General features: G+C 43.1%; 1 protein-coding gene across 3 annotated transcripts; it reads right to left on the bottom strand.

Annotated features, from left to right (window-relative positions):
* Nucleotides 1-451: 451 nt before the first annotated feature.
* GRSF1 (G-rich RNA sequence binding factor 1) lies at nucleotides 452-20905 on the bottom strand. 3 transcript variants are annotated; one of them, XM_005555116.5, is made up of 10 exons: nucleotides 20482-20905; nucleotides 17533-17689; nucleotides 14095-14250; nucleotides 13266-13409; nucleotides 12506-12641; nucleotides 9456-9640; nucleotides 7347-7468; nucleotides 6179-6314; nucleotides 5187-5261; nucleotides 452-1776 (listed from the first exon to the last, which is right to left on the bottom strand). In XM_005555116.5, exons 1-9 carry the CDS (start codon nucleotides 20833-20835, stop codon nucleotides 5212-5214), a joined length of 1440 nt encoding a protein of 479 aa, XP_005555173.2. In that variant the 5' UTR covers nucleotides 20836-20905; the 3' UTR covers nucleotides 452-1776; nucleotides 5187-5211. The 3 variants fall into 3 exon arrangements, with proteins under 3 accessions (XP_005555173.2, XP_005555174.2, XP_045248450.2); XM_005555117.5 differs by lacking the exon at nucleotides 20482-20905 and adding an exon at nucleotides 20198-20251; XM_045392515.3 differs by lacking the exon at nucleotides 20482-20905 and adding an exon at nucleotides 20029-20163.
* Nucleotides 20906-22647: the final 1742 nt, after the last annotated feature.

Here is a 22647-nt window from a genome sequence, read left to right as displayed (position 1 = left end):
TGTGGCAAGAAGATACACCCGTTCAACCTTACCCATCATATAGCATTTTAATGCTTTGCTTGCATTCTTTTCCCACAGATGTGCAAATAAAACTCATTAGCTTAAACCAATTGCAAATGAATTCCTCACTACCCCAATCACAGTAGACCCCACAGATCTTTTCCACAGCAAATTAGATACCAAATGTGAAAGAGAAACAAAGATCACGTTCTAACAGTTCGTACAACTACGGATGCCAGTTCTCAAGGCTTGGCATATTCAACCATATATGAAAACGCATTTCCATCTAAGTAGTACTACTGACGATGTTAAGCTGGTTAAGTCACGTTCACAGGATTTAAAAGAACACACACGAAAATTAACCCTTACTACTTATATTAATATACCAGGACTTGAGGTAATAATATATTCATAGTTGACTCACACACTCCAATAATACTCTTAGGTAATCTTCAGCCTGAAACAAGTCTTCATTTATTGACTACTTACAGTACAGTGATTTTGCATCTTAGCTGGTAATCAAAAGACGGTTCTGTATTAAGAGAAGACATAGTCTCTCTTCCAGATATCACCTGTCAGAAATCTGGGCAAATTTAATTTTAAGAACTAGAATTGCATCTCCTGGTGGCAGTCGTCACCCTGAGAACAGGAACAAGGCAAAGAAACTGTACAGGATTTTGATTCTCCTACACAGGTGCACATAGTTTATTAACGACTATATTTTGAAGCCAGCCATTTTGTCCAATATTTAAATTACAAGCTGTTTTAATATTAAAGCAGAATGTACCGCCACATTGTGACAAAAGTACAGCTTTATCCATAAACCCTTCACACAATTATACATTAAATGCTATTATTTAAGCAAGGCACCCCTACTTGTTCTAAAATATGGGATGTACTACTCCATTGAAAAAGCAAATGAGGAGACTGGTTTTTTTCCTATCTAAAGCTGGTTTAAATTCAAGTGAAGCCATTAATTTTCTTACCAGTCTGGACTGTTCTGACATGTCACTTCACAGTTTTGAGACTAACAAACACCCTTAGGTTTACCCCAAATCAAAAAACGCCAGGGCGGGACAGTTCAGACAACTTTGAAGACTAGAATGCCCCCTAAGTAGATAGGCACCAACGTTAAACGCCTTTAGCACAAGGCTTAGAAAGGCAAAACATTTCTAAAGACATAAAACCACCAAATTGTCATTTACACTCACTAAGTTGTAGTATTTATTTTTTGTTTTGATTTTTTAAAATTCCTATCTCTAAGTAATCAAATACAGCAAAATTTAAAACCATTCTGCCAAACCATACCAGTTCAAAGGTCTGAAACCCTTCTTTGCTTTGGTGAATGTTTGGTTAAAATAAATCACTGTTTTACCCCATGAGAAGTTTTACATCAGAGCACTCAATTCACAGGAAAAAAAAAAAAAAAAAGTTACTTTTTAAATGAAAGCGTTTAAAGAACACTGCTGAATATGTAGTCTTTACAATGGGTAACATATCATCTACGAAAACAAACCATTTAATCATATAAAACAAAGACTATATTTTTAAATCAGATCCTGGACAGTTTAAACAAAAATTTTAATTTGTGGTTTATTTCATAATCCCAAACTGGATCTTTCATTTCTTCTTCTAAGCAGTCCACTATGAAACTTTTCTTAGAAGCAATTAACCCAAAACACCAAAATCATTTCCCTAGCAGTTGCTGCTAATAAACTGGAACTGTATATCCCACGTCCAAGAAAGATGTGCAAATGAAATGCTTCTTGCTTCACCCTAAAAATAAAACAAAAAATGTTGCACATTTAGTCAAGATGAAAAAGGAGAGCACACATTCCCATACCATTTAAAACTGCAAATTCAAATTTTTCTCCTTTCTAATTTAGTGCAAGTTATCTGATAAACCAAGTTAAAGTGAGGAAAACTAGTTAGGCATTAGTGTTTACAGGCTGGTATAAAAAACACAGTTTCAGAATATATTTTAAATAGATTTTAGCTATTACGAGTATTTAACATCACAGAATTGTGGGACTTCATATCCAAAAATAGCAACAGAAGAGGCCGGGCGCAGTGGCTCATGCCTGTAATCCCAGCACTTTGTGAGACTGAGGCGGAAACATCACGAGGTCTGGAGATCGAGACCATCCAGGCCAACACAATGAAACCCTATCTCTACTAAAATACAAAAAATTGGCGGGGCACGGTGGCTCAAACCTGTAATCCCAGAACTCTGGGAGGTTAAGGCGGGCAGATCAGCTGAGGTCAGGAGTTCGAGACCAACCTGGACAACATGAAGAAACCCTGTCTCTACTAAAAATAAAAAATTAGCCGGGTGTGGTGGCGCATGCCTGTAATCCCAGCTACTCCAGAGGCTGAGACAGAGAATCATTTGAACCCAGGAGGTGGAGGTTGCAGTGAGCCGAGATCCTGCCATTGCACTCCAGCCTGGGCAACAAGAGAGAAACTCCATCTCAAAAATAAATAAATAAAATAAAATAAAATACAAAAACTTAGCTGGGCATGGTGGTACACGCCTATAGTTCCAGCTACTCGGTAGGCTGAGGCAGGAGAATCACCTGAACCCGGGAGGCAGAAGTCACAGTGAGCAAAGATCACAGCCTGGGCGACACAGTAAGACTCCATCTCAAAAACAAAAACAAACAAAAAAAAAAACAAAAAAAAACCTAATAGAATAGGATATAGTAATAGAATGAATGCCCGTGTTTTTTTGTTCCTTTTTTTTTGAGACAGAGTTTCATTCTATCATTCAGGTTGGCTGGAATGCAGTGGCACGATCTCAGTCACTGCAACCTCCGCCTCCCAGATGCAAGTGATTCTCCTGCCTCAGCCTTCCCAGTAGCTGGAACTACAGGTGTGCACCACCACATCCAGCTAATTTTTGTATTTTTAGTAGAGACAGTGTTTCGCCATTTTGGCCAGGCTGGTCTCGAACTCCTGACCTCAGGTGTTCTGCCTGTCTCGGCCTCCTGAAGTAATGGGATTACAGGAGTAAGCCACCACACTCGGCCCCATGTGTTTTCAAGAAATCATTACAGGTAAGTGTCTCAAAAGAGTGAGTCATTACATGTAGAAAAGTGACTGCAATACATCAGTAATACTTAAAATACTTTATGGGAAAAAAAAAAGACACCATATATTTAATTGAGGGAAGGAACATCAAGATATATTAAGCAAATCTCATGGGTAAGTTAACACTATAAAATTACGTACCTCCTACGGCACAAAAAAAAAAATGCCATTTTAGGAAAAGGAAACAGTGACACATTAACTGTGTTTATGGATGATATACTCTGGTTTCACATATATCCTTTTAAAAATACCTTAAACCAGAAAATGCCCGGGCGTGGTGACTCACGCCTGTAATCCCAGCACTTTGGGAGGCTGAGGCTATCGGATCACTTGATGTCAGGAGTTCGAGACCAGACTGGTGAAACCTCATCCCTACTAAAAATACGAATATTAGCTGGATGTGGTAGAGACTGCCTGTAATCCTAGCTACTTGGGAGGATGAGGCAGGAGAATCACTTGAACCCGGGAGGTGGGGGTTGCAGTGAGCTGAGATTGCGCCACTGCACTCCACCCTGGGCAAAAAAAGTGAGACTTCATATCAAAAAAAATAAAAATAAAAAAAAAACCTGAGAAAATGGAAACGGTGTTTAAATTTAAGTGGGAAAATAAAAAGCTAAGGCAAGTCATATATCCAGTCTACTACAATTTATAGCTACTAAAGGCAGCTATTTTTTGGCACATAGCATGATGGATGTTGGAAATTATGCATAAAAATTCTACATGGAGATAATGCTCAAAGCTATTATACAAATCATAAGGAATTATGGCTGGGCACAGTGGCTCACCCCTGCAATCCCAGCACTTTGGGAAGCCAAGGCAGGTGAATCACTTTGACCTAGGAGGCGGAGTTCACAGTGAGCCGAGATTGTGCCACTGCAATCCAGCCTGCTCAACAAAGCAAGACTCTGTCTCAAAAAGAATTAAAAAACAGGCCGAAGTGGCTCATGCCTGTAATCCCAGCACTTTGGGAGGCCAAGGCAGGTGGATCACCTGAGGTCAGGAGTTCAAGACCAGCCATAACCAACACGGAGAAACCCCATCTCTACTAAAAATACAAAGATTAGCTGGGCGTGGTGGCGCATGCCTGTAATCCCAGCTACTCGGGAGGCTGAGGCAGGAGAATCTCTTGAACTCTGGAGGTAGAGGTCGCGGTGAGCGGAGATCGTGTCACTGCACTCGGGCCTGGGCAATGAGAGTGAAACTCCGTCTCACAAAAAAATCAATAAATAAAATTTAAAAAAAAAAAAAGCAAGAAAAAAATCATAATTAATTATATTTCCCAGGAGAATTTTTTTTTTTTGCCCCCACATCTGAGAAGCCAGAGTGAGAATTTTCATTCCTTATATTGACACTTCAATTATCATTAGTTTGATCTTTATTAAAAAGGAATGGTGCCAAGTGGGCTGGTCACTCTTGCAATTCCAACACTTCGGGAGGCAAAGGCAGCAGGATCACTTAAGGCCAGAAGTTCAAGGCCATCCTGGGCAACATAGTGAGACCCCACCTCTACAAAAAATTTAAAAATTAGCTAGGCAAGGTGGTACACACCTGTAGTCCCCACTACTCAAGAGGCTGAAGTGAGAGAATCACCTGAGCCCAGAAGGTTGAAGCTGCAGTGAGCTATGATCGCACCACTGCTAGCCTGGGCAAGAGAGAGAGACCTGGTCCCTAAAAAAATTTGAAAAATAAAAAGAGAATGATTTCCACCATATTATAAATTAGTGAGTGGATGATTATTAGTTTATCAATACAAAATAATTTCCACGGTTGTACCTCTTTTTTTTTTTTTTTTTTCTTTGAGTCTCATTCTATTGCCCAGGCTGGAGTGCAGTGGCACAATCTCAGCTCAGTGCAACCTCTGCCTCCTAGGTTCAAGTCATTCTCCCACTTCAGCCTCCTGAGTAGCTGGGATTATAGGCACCGGCCTTCATGCCCGGTTAATTTTTGTATTTTTAGTAGACAGGGTTTCACCATGTCGGCCAGGCTGGCTCTAACTCCTGACCTCAGGTGATCCACCCACCTTGGCCTCCCAAAGTGCTGCGATTACAGGTGTTGAGCCACTGCGCCCAGCCCACAGTTTTACCTCTTAAATTTACCTTATTATCTGGAGCCCCTGAAGTCTTATTTTCCTTTTGGACATGAATTCAGGAACAGTTCAATATACCTATGATCTGAGGATAATGAGAAAGATTAGTTTTAAAAAGTTGAAAAGGGAGATCAATTTTACAGCCATTTTTCTCACAGTTCAGACAACAATTCAAACGCTTTGCCCTTTCCTTTCCCTAATTAAAAACAAAATTTAGGCCGGGCGCGGTGGCTCACGCCTGTAATCCCAGCACTTTGGGAGGCCAAGGAGGGAGGAACACCTAAGGCGTTCGAGCCAGCCTGGCCAATATAGTGAAACCCCGTCTCTACTAAAAATACAAAAATTAGCCAGTTTGGTGGCAGGTGCCTATAGTCCCAGCTACTCAGGAGGCTGTGGCAGGAGAATCATTTGAACCCAGGAGGCGGAGGTTGCAGTGAGCCCAGATCACACCACTGCACTACAGACTGGGTGACAGAAAACACGCCGTCTCAAACAACAACAAATAAAATGTAGAACAGACAAACAGGCTGGGTGCGGTGGCTCATGTCTGTAATCCCAGCACTTTGGGAGGTTGAGGCACGGGGATCATTTGAACCCAGGGGTTCGAGACCAGCCTGGCCAACATGGCGAAACCTGTCTCTACTAAAAATACAAAAATGAGTCAGGCATGGTGCTGGGCACCTGTAATCCCAGCTACTCAGATGGCTGAGGCAGGAGAATTGCTTGAACTCAGGAGGCGGAGACTGCAGTGAGCCGAGATGGCACCACTGCATTCCGGCGTGGTTGACAAAAAAAAAAAGAAAGAAAGAAATTTGCAGGATAATTAGCAGACAAATAAATGTTTTTTAAATTATAGTGTTTTTATCTGTTACGTTTAATTTACTAGTACTAAAAGAATACAAATTTTCCAAGGAAAAATTCTACAATCCCAAAACAGAAAGAGATACTTATAAGCAAAGACAAGCATCAAAAATGACAACGAAAGCCAAAGGCAGGACTTACGAACGTGGGACCGATCCTTGAGCATTGCTGCAACAGCATCCTCATGGGTCTCAAAGTGCACATCAGCTTCTCCAGTGGCCTTCCCGCTGGAGCTGTATTCCATGGTGATTCTAACAGGCTTGAGTGGAGCGAAAAACTAAACGACAAAGGCAGTCAAGAGGAACATGATGGATGTAAGTAAACCCGCCTAGTAGTCTGGTGGCTCATCTTTCTTTCAGACTTTGATTCATACACTTGATACATTTGTTTTTAGGAAATTCCTTTTTTAAGTAGTAACATATTTATACATCTAGTATGTCTTTTGGCTTTTCTACTTTTTCTCAGAACTCAAAGTGACATTTAAAGTACCTGCTCTCAGAGAGCACAGTGGCTCGCACCTGTAACCTCAACACTTTGGGAGGCCAAGACGAGTGGATCACTTGAGGTCAGGAGATCAAGACCAGCCTGACCAACACGGTGAAACCCCATCTCTACTGAAAATACACAAATTAAACAGGCATGGTGGCACGTGCCTGTAATCCCAGCTACTCGGGAAACTGAGGCGGGACAAATGCTTGAACCCAGGAGGCAGAAGTTGCAGTGAGCCAAGTTCAAGCCACTGCACTCCAGCCTGGGCGACACGGCAAGACTCTGTCACAAAAAAAAAAAAAAGAGGCCGGGCGCGGTGGCTCAAGCCTGTAATCCCAGCACTTTGGGAGGCCGAGACGGGCGGATCACGAGGTCAGGAGATCAAGACCATCCTGGCTAACATGGTGAAACCCCGTCTCTACTAAAAAATACAAAAAACTAGCCGGGCAAGGTGGCGGGCACCTGTAGTCCCAGCTACTCGGGAGGCTGAGGCAGGAGAATGGCGTAAACCCGGGAGGTGGAGCTTGCAGTGAGCTGAGATCCGGCCATTGCACTCCAGGCTGGGCGACAGAGCGAGACTCCGTCTCAAAAAAAAAAAAAAAAAAAAAAGAGAGAGAGAGAAAAAAAAGTAATACCAAGCCACACTTTTCAGCTACAGAAAAAGCAGCAAGCCTTGCAACCAGGAAGATGCCATCTTACTATCCAAAGATAACACAGAAACACTACATATTTTCTTCTCTACCATCCCCAAATTAATACAAGTTTCATTTTAGAACTTTTGTTCAAATCTATTGAGACTCGGTATCTTACTGCCACACACGTTTATAATGTCTTGGGCATTGGCTTGGAAAGGTAATCCTCTCATGTGGACAAAATGCTGAGAAGACGTAGTTCCAAAATCAGCAGCCTCTGGAAGCTTTTCTGGCACCTCCTTAGGCAATTCTGAGAGGTGGAACAGAAAGCACTGTTAAAACATAACAGCTTCAAGGGTTATTAACAGATTCTAATTAGGTATGACTTCTATGTCCAAATCCTCAATTCCTCTTAAGAGCTTTAAAAGCCAAAATGATCTGAAATTTCTGCCACTTAACAAATATCACCTGAACACCCATAAGCACTGAATGCCTCAGACCACTACCAGTTTAAGAACTTACCCCTTTCTGTAACAACAGAGAGCAGATAAAATGATTATGAATTAAACCCTAAAAGAGACTTTCTAGATTATAGCTACTAAAAAGAAAAAAAAGGAACAAGGGCTGGGCATGGTAGCTCACACTTGTAATCCCAACACCATGAAAGGCTGAAGTAGGAGAATCACTTGAGCCCAGGAGTTCGAGACCAGCCTGGGCAACACAGTGAGACACTGTTCTACAAAAAAAAAAAGACGCCGGGTGCGGTGGCTCACGCCTGTATTCCCAGCACTTTGGGAGGCTGAGGCAGGTGGATTACAAGGTCAGGAGATCGAGTCTCGATCTCCTGTAGAGACACAGTGAAACCCCGTCACTGTAGAGACACAGTGAAACCCCGTCTCTACTAAAATGCCAAAAATTAGCCAGGTGTGGTGGCGGGCACCTGTAGTCCCACCTACTTAGGAGGCTGAGGCAGGAGAATGGCATGAACCCGGGAGGCAGAGCCTGCAGTGAGCTGAGATCCGGCCACTGCACTCCAGCCTGGGCGACAGAGCAAGACTCCATCTCAAAAATAAATAAATAAATAAATAATTAAAAAAAGAAAAAGAAAAATAACTTAGCTGGACATGGTGATGCAAGTCTATAGTTCCAGCTACTCAGGAGGCTGGGGTGGAAGAACTGCCTGAGCCCAGGAGTTCAAGGTTGCAGTGAGCCATGATTGTGCCACTGCACTCCAGAATGGGCCACAGAACAACACCTTGTCTCAAAAAACTATATATATACATACACACACACACACATATATATATAGTGACAAGATAATCCCAGGGTACCAGTTTAAAAAGTATTTATCAAACTTAAAAGATTCCAAATGTTGCTCTGAGTTAGGAATCAAAGAAATAATTAAATCCAGAAGCAAACAAAAATCCTTACTTCTGGTGGGCACAGTGGCTCATGCCTGTAATCCCAGCACTTTGGGAGGCAGAGGCGGGCGGATCCCCAGAGGTCAGTAGTTCAACACCAGCCTGGCCAACATGGGGAAACCCTGTCTCTACTAAAAATATAAAAGCTGGCCACAGTGGCAGGCACCTGTACTCCCAGCTACTCGGGAGGCCGAGGCAGGAAAATGGCGTGAACCCAGGAGGCGGAGCTCGCAGTGAGCGGAGATCTCCCCACTGCACTCCAGCCTGGGCGACAGAGCAAGACTCTGTCTCAAAAAAAAAAAAAATCCTTACTTCAGTCAATATTCCTGCTCATTACCCAAATCTTCCCCCATCTTAATTTAAATATTGACATTTTACTTCCTTTTATCACATTTTTACTACCCAGCTTTTGATATAGTTAATAAAAATGATTAAATTAAAAACCTAGCAAAATAATTAAGTCTTTCTGCATATACTCAAAGCATGTACTATACTCCAAGACCTATTAAATCTTTAGGCCTGGTGTGTTGGCTCACACCTGTAATTCCAGCACTTTAGGAGGCTGAAGCAGGTGGATCACTCGAGGTCAAGAGTTCCAGACCAGCCTGGCCAACATGGCGAAACCTTGTCTCTACTAAAATTATAAAAATTAGCTGGGCGTGGTGGCATGCACCTGTAGTCCCAGCTACTCAGGAGGCTAAGGCAGGAGAATCGCTTGAACCCGGGAGGTAGAGGTTGCAGTCAGCCAGGACCGCACCACTGCGCTCCAGCCTGGCAACAGAGCGAGACTCTGTCTCAAAAAAAAAATTTTTTTTTCGCAAAATCCAAAACATTCAAGATAGAACCAATGAGTCTCAAGAAGAGACAGGACCTTACCTATTTCCTTCTCACTTTCAAAAGCTGTCATGGGTCGAATATCCTCATTTACTTCATGTTCTTCAAAGACCATTTCTGGCTCAGTTATATACTTAGCAGTAGGAGAAGATGTGATTTTCTTTCCCTTATGAGAACCAACATGTGTTCGAACTTCATTCCTTCTGCTTGGAAATATCTCGATGTATCTATGTCAAAGAAAAAGTGAACAGGCACAAATGGTGCAAAGTAACTTTATACTGAACTCACTTAAAATAAACATGTATACATTATATTTCCAACAGCTTATGAAACACAGGTGTCCAAAGATAACAGGTAGGGAAAAGTAATAATGGATGCAGATAGTAGCCCATGAAAACATAAAACAGTAGGTCACTGATTTAAGTTTTTGCACCAAGGTAACACTTTTTCTTCATACACATTTTAACAATATTTTCTACTCTGTTTTGCTTCATGAGAACGATGCTTACGTTAACTGTGTACACAGAGAAAATTAATCTCATAAGGGTTTTTTAAACAGCTGGTTAATAATCTCTTGAAGCCTTGAAATTCAATTCTGTGCAAATTAATCACATCTGTATAAGATATTAAAAGTCACAGTAAAAGAAGAGCTAACTTCCCAGAACTTCACTAAAAGGCTAATGAGAATTCAAGAACTAAGTATCAATTATGACTTGCTATCACCGTGGAGGGGACTATCTATTAAACCCAAGCTTCTGGAACAATTTTTTTTTTTTTTGAAACTTGGGTTTCTTGCTGTCACCCAAGATGGAGTGCAGTGGTGTGAACATGGCTCACTGCAGCCTCAACCTCCTAGACTCAAGTGATCTTCCTGCCTCAGCCTCCCAAGTAGCTGGGGACTACTGCCGCCTGCCACCACACACTGCTACATTTTGTATTTTTTATTTTTGTAGACATGGGTTCTTGCCATGTTGCCCAGGTTGCTCTTGAACTCCTGGGCTCAAGTGATTCTACCCACTTCAGCCTCCCAACGTGCTGGGATTACAGGTATTGGCCACCACACCCAGCACAGTTTTCTTTTTCTTAACATGGCTTTCTAAACTAAGAGTTATAAAAATAGCTTGTGTTTACAAATCTATAAAGATTAGATGTGCACTACTTCTTTAAAAAAACTCTTTGAGCCTGGACAACAAAGTGAGACACTATCTCAACAAAAGTTTTTTGTTTTTTTTTTAATTAGCCAGGAGACCAGGTGCAGTGGCTCACACCTGTAATCCCAGTACTTTGGGAGGCTGAGGCAGGTGGATCACTTGAGCTCAGAAGTTTGAGACCAGCTTGGGCAACATGCAAAACCCCATCTCTACAAAAATACAAGAATTAGCTGGGTGTGGTGGCATGCACCTGTAGTCCCAGCTACTTGGGAGGCTGAAGTGGGAGGACTGCTTGAGCCCAGGAGGCCACAGCTGCAGAGAGCTGTATCACTCAACTGCACTCCAGTGAGGTTAACAGAGTAAGGCTCTGTCTAAAATTAGCCAGGCATGGTGATGCATGCCTGTGGTACCACCTACAAGGAAAGCTGAGGTGGGAAGACTGCTTGAGCCCAGGAGGTCAAGGTGTTTGTGCCACTGCACTCCAGGCTGGGTGACAGAGCAAGATCCTGTCTCAAGAAACTAAAAAACCTTTGAACCACTTCTATCAGTAGATCCTGAAACACTGCCTTTGGAATGGCTATTTTGTTTACTTCAAAGGAGCTGATTTAAAAGGCCAGAAAACAGCAAAAAAAGTAACCCAACAGGATTTAACATTTGACATTTTAAACTGTACCTCCAAAACTAAACTTAAAACACAAACGAACCCACTTATCATCATGTGCATCATGATGTGATGTCAACATGAGATACTGTACAAGACAACTGATCTAATTTCTTCAAAAGTCAATTGCTTTTAAAAAGAGGGAGGGAATAAGTAAGGGGGATTTGCTCTAGTTCAAGAGAATCAGTGGTCAGGTGCAGTGGCTCACACCTGTAATCCCAGCGTTTAGGGAGGCCAAAGCGGGAGATCACTTGAGCCCATGAGTTTGAGGCCAGTCAGGGCAACACAGCAAGACCCCACCTACACACATACACACAAACACACACACACACACAGAGTGAGGTGTGGTGGCACATGCCTATAGTTCTAGCTAGTTTGTAGGGTGAGGCGAGAAGACTGCTTGAGCCCAGGAATTCAAGGCTGTAGTGAGCTATCATCATGCTACTACACTCCAGCCTGGGTGACAGAATGAGATCCTGTGTCTTAAAAGAAAAAAATACACAGAGAACTATGGACATAACAATCAAATGCAGTGTGTAGACCTTATCTGGATTCTGTTTCAAAAAAGATATTTTTGTCCGGTGTGGTGGCTCACACCTGTAATCCCAACACTTCTGGAGGCGGAGGTGGGTGGATGACTTGAGTCCGGGAGTTCTAGACTAGCCTGGCCAACATGGTGAAACCCCGTCTCTACTAAAAATACAAAACTTAGCTGGGCGTGGTGGCGCATGCCACTAGTTCCAGCTACTCGGGAGGCTGAGGCAGGAGGATCACTTGAACCTGGGAGGCAGAGAGAGGTTGCGGTGAGCCAAGATCACGCCACTGCACTCCAGCCTAGGCAGCAGAGCGAGACTCCGTTGCCAAAAAAAAAAAAAAAAAAAGGATATTTTTGGTATAAATGGAAAAATATTATGAACTGTTATTAGATAACATACTATTGATAACGGTGTTAGATATAACATTGAAATTATGTAAAAAAAATTTTTTTTTACAGATGCATACTAAAAAAAAAACCAGATGAAGCAAATATAACAGATGTTATATTTTATATATAAATGTGTTAATCTAGCTGCTCTACGTACACTGTCTATGGGTTAGTCCTGCTCCACAACGAGCAGTCAAAAAAAAATTGTTAATCTAAATTATGGGCATTTGATGGCTCACTACACTACTCTCTCTACTTTTCTATGTTTGGATAACTTTACAGTCATATTACAGCACATTAATCAAAATGACTTGATGTGTGACACTTGTGCATCATTAATATCTGCTTTACTCACCGATTACCAATTTCTTCCCTGTGTTTCAACAGGGCTTGGTTGGCCATTTCTGGTTCTTCAAATTGCACATAGGCTTCCCCTGTTTTTCGTCTCCCTCTGTAGTCCATCACAAAAGTAATGTCAACTATATTCAGTCCTAGAACACGAAAAGAGTTTAGTGCTACTAGCAGGTTTTTTTATCCTTAGAATTAACACCATCATTCAAATACTAATAAAATTTTTATTCTGTTTTGCCAGTCCCAAAACTGAATACATGCTTGATAGGAAAAAATTTATTATGCAGTCAAAAGTCAGTAACACCTACATACCCTATCTCCAGAATAGGTAGGGTCCAAGAAGCCCACTCAAAACATACAATTCTCCCCATCTTTTTTTTTTTTTTTTTTTTTTGCTGTTAATTATATACTAGGAAACAACAGAAATCACAGACTTCACTGTTAATGGTTCTAGGAATTAGATAATACCTTTAAATTACATAAATTGTTATTGTCTTACACAAATATAGCCAATTATGAGAAGTTACTTCCTTCAATAGTAAAACCCTCACGAAATTATTTTGAAATCTGACTTCCCTCCTAAAATCTGCCTGATAGAAAACACATATAAAATCTATAAATATTAGAAATTTAAGTGAAGAGCTCTCCCCTAAAGAACCTAATATAACTGCATGCTATTGCCCAGAAAGAGGCTCATCTCAGATATAGAAGATAACAAGGGGAAAAAGATATGAACTCCCAAGCATAATATAACTGCAAAGTACCTGCAAAGAAATCTACAATGTCTTTCTCATTGCAACTGTAAGGAAGTCCTCTCAAACGAACCACACCATCATTTACCACAGGTGAAGATTTGACCTGCAAGCTCTTCATTAAGGCATCCACATCTTCATTGTTTATCTCATACACTACGAAGAAAAAACACAAAAGGGATGAAAATTTACATAACAAAGGAACAAACCCATTTAAAAAAATCATTACAACTTGGTGGATTATCCAAGAATTCAAAAACTAATTCTTTTAATCTTTATGCACTTCTCTAGAGAAAATAACAAATGACATTTATCGCATATTTACCATGCAGGCATAACTTCTTTAATTCTCACAGCTTGTAAGATACTTGTCAGCCGGGTACAGAGGCTCATGCCTGTAATCCCACAACTTTGGGAGGCCAAGGCGGGTGGATCACCTGAGGTCAGGAGTTTGAGACCAGCCTGACCAATATGGTAAAACCCCATCTCTAATAAAAATACAAAAATTAGCTGGGTATCATTTGCCTGTAGTCCCAGCTACTTGGGAGGCTGAGAGAGGAGAATTGCTTGAACCCAGGAGGTAGAGGTTGCAGTGAGCTGAGATCACGCCACTGCACTCCAGCCTGGGTGACAGAGCGAGACTCCATCCCGAAAAAAAAAAAAGATTAGCTTGGTCAATATTCTCATAAGAAAGTTTATCTATGTTTTATTCTCACAACCTATAAAAGAATGCATTCATACAATCTAAATACTTCATTATTAAGGATCAAATAAAAACTGCCTTGAAAAGTATAAAACCTAATGCAATGAACCCAAAATGTCAAAATCTGACTTCACATACCTTCCACATACCGCTGGCCCATGTACATGCGGTGCTTCTCTAAGGCTTTCTGCACATCCTGCTCTGACTCCATTTCAATTAAGGCATCACCCCTTCGTTTCCCATCTCTATTTAGGAGGAAATGTATTCCATTCTCACCGTTGCGGATTCTGCAGTCTAAAAGTGTATGAGCAAAATCAATTGAAAACAGAAATCAAACTTTTAGCTCAATTATGTAAGTCACGAGAATGCAATTTTCCAACAAACCAGGAAACAAGTGTCATATTCCTTACACAAATCCCCATCTCTTAAGCCATCCAAACACCAATAAGAATTTAGTCTCGGCCGGGCGCGGTGGCTCAAGCCTGTAATCCCAGCACTTTGGGAGGCCGAAGCGGGTGGATCACGAGGTCAGGAGATGGAGACTATCCTGGCTAACATGGTGAAACCCCGTCTCTACTAAAAATACAAAAAACTAGCCGGGCGTGGTGGCGGGCGCCTGTAGTCTCAGCTACTTGGGAGGCTGAGGCGGGAGAATGGCGTGAACCCGGGAGGCGGAGCTTGCAGTGAGCCGAGATCACGCCACTGCACTCCAGCCGGGGAGACACAGCGAGACTCCGTCTCCAAAAAAAAAAAAAAAAAAAAAAAAATTAGTCTCTAAAACCTTCCAAGTAGAAAAGATAAGCAAATCTTAGCACAGAAGCTTATGATCTCCTTCCTGATCATTAAATGGCAAATAAGGATAGGCCCAACACAAAATTCATTATTTCTATTCCAATGTTTCTACAATCACTTAAGGAAATACAATATAGTTAAATTCATACATAAGTGTCTTCCTTTAAAATCATATCCATAGGACTCTAAAGTATTTCCTCTAAGAATAATTTTATTACCATAATTTAATTTTTTTTTGTTTTTGTAGAAAGGGGGTCTCATTTTGTTGCCCAGGCTGGTCTTGAACTCTTGGGCTTAAGTAATCCTCCCACCTTAGCCTCCCAAAGTGCTGGGATTACAGGCATCAGCCACCACGCCTAGGCTTTTTGCCCTTTTCATACTGCATACTTTTTATAATGGGAAAGTCCAAGATGTAAGTGGCCAAGAGGCTTTAAAAAATGTTTGACCAGGCTCACTCTGGGCATACTGCCTAGGAGTTACTCCTGCTCCACAAGGAGCAGCTAACAAAATTAATGAAATAGCCAGGCGTGGTGGCTCATGCCTGTAATCCCAGCACTTTGGGAGGCCAAAGTGGTGGATCATCTGAGGTCAGGCGTTTGAGACCAACCTGGCCAACATGGCGAAACCCTGTCTCTACTAAAAATACAAAAATTAGCCAGGCATAGTGGCAGGTGCCTGTAGTCCCAGCAACTCAGGAGGCAGAGGCAGGAGAATCGCTTGAACCCAGGAGGCGGAGGCTGCAGTGAGTCGAGACTGCGCGAGACTGCACTCCAGCCTAGGTGACAGAGCGAGACTCCATCTCAAAAAATAATAATAAATAAATCATAGTCAGATACAGAAACTAAAAAAAAAATCCCAGATACATAAACTCTCCAAACATGGTACTAAGAGAACTTTATTCCTTGATACTAAGTGACCTTCTATTCTAAATGTCTGTATTACATAAATAGTCACTCTTAATTCCATATTTCCACTGACAGGCTTGACTTTTTGATGTATATGTTAATACCACAGAGAAAAATAATTTCAAACCATGCAATTTTGTTTTTTAACTTTTATTCAGTACATGTACAGGACTGTTACACAGGTAAACCATGTGTTACAGGAGGCTTGGTATACAGATCATGTAGTTACCCAGGTAGCAAGCATAGTACCCAATAGCTTTTATTTTTCTTTTTGAGAAGAGTCTTTATCTCTGTCGCCAAGGCTGGAATGCAGTGGTGTGATCTCAGCTCACTGCAACCTCCTCCTCCTGGATTCAAGCGATTCTCCTGCCTCAGCCCCCCGGGTAGCTGGGACTACGGGAGCGTGCCACCACGCCTGGCTAATTTTTTTTGTATTTTTAGGAAAGATGGGGTTTCACCGTGTTAGCCAGGATGGTCCCGATCTCCTGACCTCATGATCCGCCTGCCTCGGCCTTCCAAAGTGCTGGGATTACAGGCGTGAGCCACTGCACCCGGCCCCGATAGGTATTTTTTAATCCTCTCCCCCACCCTCAAGTTGGCCCTGGTGTGTTGTTCCCCTTTGTGTCCATGTGTTCTCATTGTTTAGCTCCCACTTGTAAGTGAAAATATACAGTATTTAGTTTAATGTTCCATGTTAGTCTGCTTAGGATAATGGTCTCCAGCACCACCCACATTGCTGCAAAGGATATAATCTCGTTCTTTGTTATGGCTGCATAATATTCCATCATACCAGCCAGGCGCAGTGGCTCAGGCCTGTAATCCTAGCACTTAGGGAGACAGGCAGATCATGAGATCACGAGGTCAGGAGATCGAGATCATCCTGGCTAACACGGTGAAACCCCGTCTCTACCAAAAACACAAAAAATTAACCAGGCATGGTGGTGATCGCTACTAGGGAGGCTGAGACAGGAGAATGTCATGAACTCAGGAGGCAGAGCTTGCAGTAAGCCAAGATCGTGCCACTGCACTCCAGCCTGGGTAACAGAGCAAGACTCTGTCTCAATAAATAAATAAAATTCCATTATACTATGTAGTCTTAACATTACATATTATACATTAATATATAACATTAATTATATTATATTATATATATTTATATATAATCATATATTATATAGTATTAACTAAACATAATTACATATAATTATATATTATATAAAACTTGTTACATATAAATATTAACATATCACTAATAATTATATAATTAATTATATAATAAATGTATAATTATTAATATATTAAAATACAAATTATATGTATGCTATATATAAATTATATATATTATAGGCCTGAGCCTGTTATATATGTAAAAGTTAATAAATTATATATTATATTACATATATTAACTAATTATAACGTTAATATATTCATTAATGTTTATATTAATTACATATATCAATTATATATTAATATATTAGCATTAAATAACTTTTGTTGCATTCAAAGCCTTTATATATATGTAAATTGAGACAGTCTCACAGTGTTGCCCAGTATGGTATGGAATTACTGGCCTCAAGCTATCCTCCCACCTTGGCCTCCCAAAGTGCTGGGATTACAGGCCTGAGCCACTGCCCCTGGCCCAAAGTCTTTCAATTTGTTACATACTGCAAACAGTACACATGGTATCACTTGGTATATGCAACCAACCAGAATGAGACAGTTCCCAACCATCAAAAAGGAAGTTGACAGTGTAGTCTGATGTGGATTTGTAGCACTACCTTTTACTCAGACAAAATCACATACTTATAATATACCTATCTGCTTGTGAGAAACAATATAAGGGAAAAAAATAAATAAATAAAACATACATAAAATATACCTGAGAAAAAGTTAAGCACATCTTCCATAGTGCATGACCAGGGCAGTCCTTGAGCTCGAATGAGATAGACATCATCCACTTCCTCTTCTAACTTGGATGGGGCCAATTCATACTCAGGCGGTGGTGGAAGGTCTTCCAGGTAAGTAGTTTTGGACTCCTTCCAAGGGAAATGAAGAATTGTAAAAATAGTTACATTTACAGGTAAAAAATGTAAAAAAAAAAATTGTTAGAAAATGTTTATTCTACAAACTAATATTCTAGATATTATTTCAGAGGCAAAAAGTAAACTTCACCAATCTAACCCATCCTGTTTTGGCTTAAATTGTACATCCAAAAGCCGTAAGCAGGTATATCCTAAAGGTTTGGCAGGACATAAATTTCATGCAGGGTTTGTTTTAAAATTCATGGACCCCAAATTATAGCTAACAATAGTGTAGTTAAGGCAACACAAGAAAGGTCCCAGCAATTTGACAAATATTTGATTGCCCCTACACACAGTGTTTGCCCTCATCTGAAATAGCTATCTAGAATACGACAAGCATACAAGATGAGACGCTGAGTGCTATAATTAATATACAAAATACTACAGGAATTCAAATCAGAGGACTAACAGAAGAATCAGGACGTGACATGAGATCGGCCTTGAAGGAAGGACAGAATTGTTAGAAGGATATAAAAGATAGGATATTCCAGTTTGAAGGTGAGAGAAAGAAGCAGTACGACCAAAGGACCATTTGAAAAACAGCAATTAATTTCAATTAATTCCGTTTAAATTAGGAGCCAAAGAAGGTGACCTGGCAAAAGGAAGCTGGTACCATAGAGCAGAGGGCCTTGAGTGTGGAGCTCAATGTGTGTTCTTCACTTGGTAGGCAAAGGGAATTTAACAAAAGACACTGAGGACTGTGTAAATCAACAAGATAGGATGCCTTGGGAAGATTCCTCTGTCAGCTGGTATGCCAGATCAAGTGATTAAGGGAAAGATCTTAAAGGCAACAGCAGCATTGTGAGGCTAAAGACTTGTAAAGTCTCTTTTATCGGATTAAGTAAAACTGGAATTTAGTAAGAATCCACCAAGCACTACCACCATAACCTAAGAAGACAACTCAGGCTTTAAGACTTGCACTCTACTGGGCTAGGTGCGGTGGCTAACGCCTGTAATCCCAGCACTTTAGGAGGCCAAGGTGGGCGAATCACGAGGTCAGGAGTTCAAGACCAGCCTGGCCAACATGGTGAAACCCCATCTCCACTAAAAATACAAAAAATTAGCCGGGTGTAGTGGCGTATGCCTGTAATCCCAGCTACTCGGGAGGCTGAGGCAGGAGAATCGCTTGAACCCGGGGGGCTGGAGGTTTCAGTGAGCTGAGATCTCGGCATTTCACTCCAGCCTGGGCTACAGATCAAGACTCCGTCTCAAAAAAAAAAAAAGAAAAAAAGACTGCACTCTACTGGACTAAGGACAGAGATATCTTTGTACTATCAATCATTTTTTTTTTTTTTTGAGACGGAGTTACGCTCTTGTCGGCCAGACTAGAGTGCAACGGCGCAATCAGCCTCCCGAGTAGCTGGGATTACAGGCGCCTGCCACCATGCCCGGCTTTTTTGCGTTTTTTAGTAGAGATGGAGTTTCACCATGTTGGTCAGGCTGGTATCGAACTCCTGACCTCAGGTGATCCACTCGCCGCAGCCTCCCAAAGTGCCGCGCCCGGCCCTATCTATAATTTTCATGAAGGCTTAATGTTTAGTTTTAAGGAATAAATGTAAGCAGTGTCTTAACACACAGATGCTCTACAGATACCACTGCCTCCATTTCACAGAAAAAAAAAAAGAAGCTAGCTCACAAAGGTTCATTAGAGATTGTTTTGTTGTGGTTTTTGTAGACAACTTTCCCTATTTTTCCAGAATTCCATAAGCATCACAAGCTTTCACAGAAAAAGGCAGCGGAAAGTATTGGGCCAGGATTCTAATCAATTAGCTCAGCCGCTGGCACACAGCAGCCATGCTGATGAGCCTCCCAGTCTCCCTAAGTTAAAGGAGAAGCACAAATTGAATTCAGATAAATATGACCCAAAGAATCAGGGGCTGGGTAGTTAAAAAGTGTGCAGACACTTCCCAGATGCCACATAACAATAAGAGAAAGGTTCATCTACAAGACACAAAATATTTGCAATCTGAGTTAAGTACATACCGACTTTTCTAAAAAATAAAGAAAAAACGGAAAGGAAAACATTGTAAATTCATTCCTGGGACCCCAAATTGTGTCCTCAACCCTCAACGCTCCCTCCCCTTCACCCCCTCCCACCAACAGCTAAACCTCCAAACTGCTTTCCCAGACGAGGCGACACACAGTCCTAAAAGACCTTCTGTACGAGTGGAGTTGCAGAGGTGACCTTCAGTAAACCGGGACAGCTCGTCTTTCCCTGGGGACAGGACAGGGAAGGGCGCGATGGGGACAGGTTCCTTCCCTACAAGCCAGCCCACGCAACTGTGTGCGCGCACCTTCTCAGCCGCGGCCCACCGAGAGGCGCCGAGGGCCGCCCAGGCCTAGCGCTCACGCTGCACGGAAACCCCCAACCCTCGGCGGGCTCCGGCCTCGCAACTTCACAACCTGCTGGTGGAAAGCAAAAGGGATCCGAGGTGGGCGCGTCAGCAGCCTCACGAAACCTACCATGGGCCCGGCGGGGAACAAGGCCTCAACATTCACCCCAGCCACACTTAAACTGCCCAACAGACCCAGAATCGAGGGGAGAACAAATCAAGGAGAAAACCCGACGCCTAGGAGAGCTTCCCTTGTTCCGGGGCCCAATAGGAGCACAGGGCGGACGGGGAGGGTGTGCGGCGCGAGTCGCGGATCCCCGGGCGCGCCAGCGAAGTGCACACGGAGGGGCGCGGGGGCGCGTGCGCGCAGCCCGGGAGGGGTCTAGCGCCAGGTCCCTAGCGGCGCCCACGTACCTGGCTGTAGCTACGCGTCGGGCCCGCGGCCGCCGCCAGCGACTGCGGCAGCAGAGGGGCACGGAGGGCAGGGTAGGCCGCGGCGGCCGCCGCCGCGGCAGAGGTGGCCACAGGGGAAGGCCCCGCCAGCCTCCCGGGAGGCACAGGCCCGGTCTGGAGGCCACGCGTCTGGGAGGCAGCGGCCGCGGCGGCCCCGAGCAGCAGCAGGAGGCGGCGGCGGCCCGAGACGCCAGACGGGATAGAGCCAGCGGCAGAGTAGAAGGGCAGGCAGGCGGCGCCAGTGCGCCGGCAGCTGCTGCAGTTACAGCCGCAGCCCCGGAGCAGCGCCCCGAGTACCCAGCGCGTGCCGGCCATGGACTCCGGAGGCGGCGTAGGGCCTGTAGGCAGCTGCGGCTGCAGCGCGAGTGGAGCGGAAGTGGAATCCAGGGCCGGTTGGGGGTGGGGGTGCCGGGAACATGCGCCGCGGGCACAGGGGGCAGCGGTGAGTCGAAAGAGGCGGAGGAGAGCGCGACGCTCCGCCCAGTCTCCGCCCTTAGGGCGGGGCTGCCATAGCTTGGGAGGGGCCCCGGGAAGGGGGTGCAGTCGATCTGCTCTTTTTTCAGGCGGGGTAAACTGAGGCCCAAAGAAAGTGAGGCTTGGGGCCGGGCACAGTGGCTCATTCCTGTAATCCTAGCACTTTGGGAGGCCGAGGTGGGCGGATTTCCTGAGCTCAGGAGTTTGAGACCAACCTAGGCATCACTGTGAAACCCCGTCTCTACTAAAATACAAAAAGTTAGGCCGGGTGTGGTGGCTCACGCCAGTAATCCCAGCACTTTAGGAGGCCGACGGAGGGGGAGCGGATCACCTGAGGTCAGGAGTTCAAGACCAGCCTGGCCAACATGGTGAAACTGTGTCGCTACTAAAAATGCAAAAATTACCCGGGTGTGGTGGCGGGCTCCTGTAATCCCAGCTACTCAGGAGGCTGAGGCAGGAGAATCACTTGAACCCGGGAGGCGGAAGTTGCAGTGAGCCGAGATCATGCTACTTCTCTCCAGCCTGGGCGACATACTGAGACGCCATCTCAAAAAAAAAAAAAAAAAGGAGGGCCATCCTGCTCTGGGTAGAGCCGAGACCTATAGCACAGGTCTGTGCCACCCCAAGATGTGCCACCGAAACCCGTGGTGTGAACGGCTAAAGAACCCTTTCTGAAAGGAATTGTGATACTCTGGTTATAAAAAAAATCGTTGGGATAATATCAGAGATTTGGTACCCCCCAAATTTGAGATACGTGAGGAAGGAGAGCATTCTTTGTTGTTTTAAAATGAAATACAGACACGGCGTGGTGGCTCATGCCTATAATCCCAGCACTTTGGGAGGCTGAAGTGAGAGGATCACTGGATCCCAAGAGTTGCAGACCAGCCTGGGCAACATAGGGAGACCCCGTCTCTACAAAAAATAAAAAAAGCCGGGCATGATGGCCTGGGCCTGTAGTGCCAACTACTTGGGAGGCCGATTGCTTCAGCCCAGGAGGTGGAGGCTGCAGTAAGCTATGATTGCCACCACTGAACTCCAGCCTGGGTGACAGAGTGAAACCCTGTCACTAAAAAAATAAAACATATATATTTATTATGTACTGATCAAGCGCATAACAAAGGTGAATCCTCCCCTAATGAAACTGTATTCACAAGGGAACACAGAGATTTGCACACACACACACACACACACACACAGAGACTGGTTGTGTAGCTTTCCTCCTCCTGAGACCAGGACCTGTCAGAGACAAGCAAAAGGAAGTTGTTAGAGTAAAAAATAAGAGAAAGCTAGTATTTTTAAAAACTTCTTACTGTGGAAAATATCAAACAGAAGAACAGAATGAATTTCCAGAACTTCATAAATTGTGAACACTTTTCAATCTTGTTTCATCTATCCCCTGCCACCATCTTCCAAACCTTATTTTCTTTGCTAGAATATTTTAAAGCAATGGGAATTACATTTAAAGTTTGACTTGTTTAACCTGTACTACTTTTAGGTAAGGAAAGTTCAGTATTTCTTAGAAAACCCTTTCCCCAACCAAAAAACAAAGAACAAGAAAAAAATTGATAGACTTGGCTCTATGAACCTGCAGTATCAAAGAGAAGGGGGCTCAGTTTTCTCTTTTGGGTTAAAATACAGTCCAACAGAGAGTAT

This window comes from Macaca fascicularis, chromosome 5 (assembly GCF_037993035.2).
Source record: "Macaca fascicularis isolate 582-1 chromosome 5, T2T-MFA8v1.1".
Lineage (NCBI taxonomy): Eukaryota > Metazoa > Chordata > Mammalia > Primates > Cercopithecidae > Macaca > Macaca fascicularis.
This window is presented reverse-complemented; position numbering and strand designations above follow the sequence as displayed.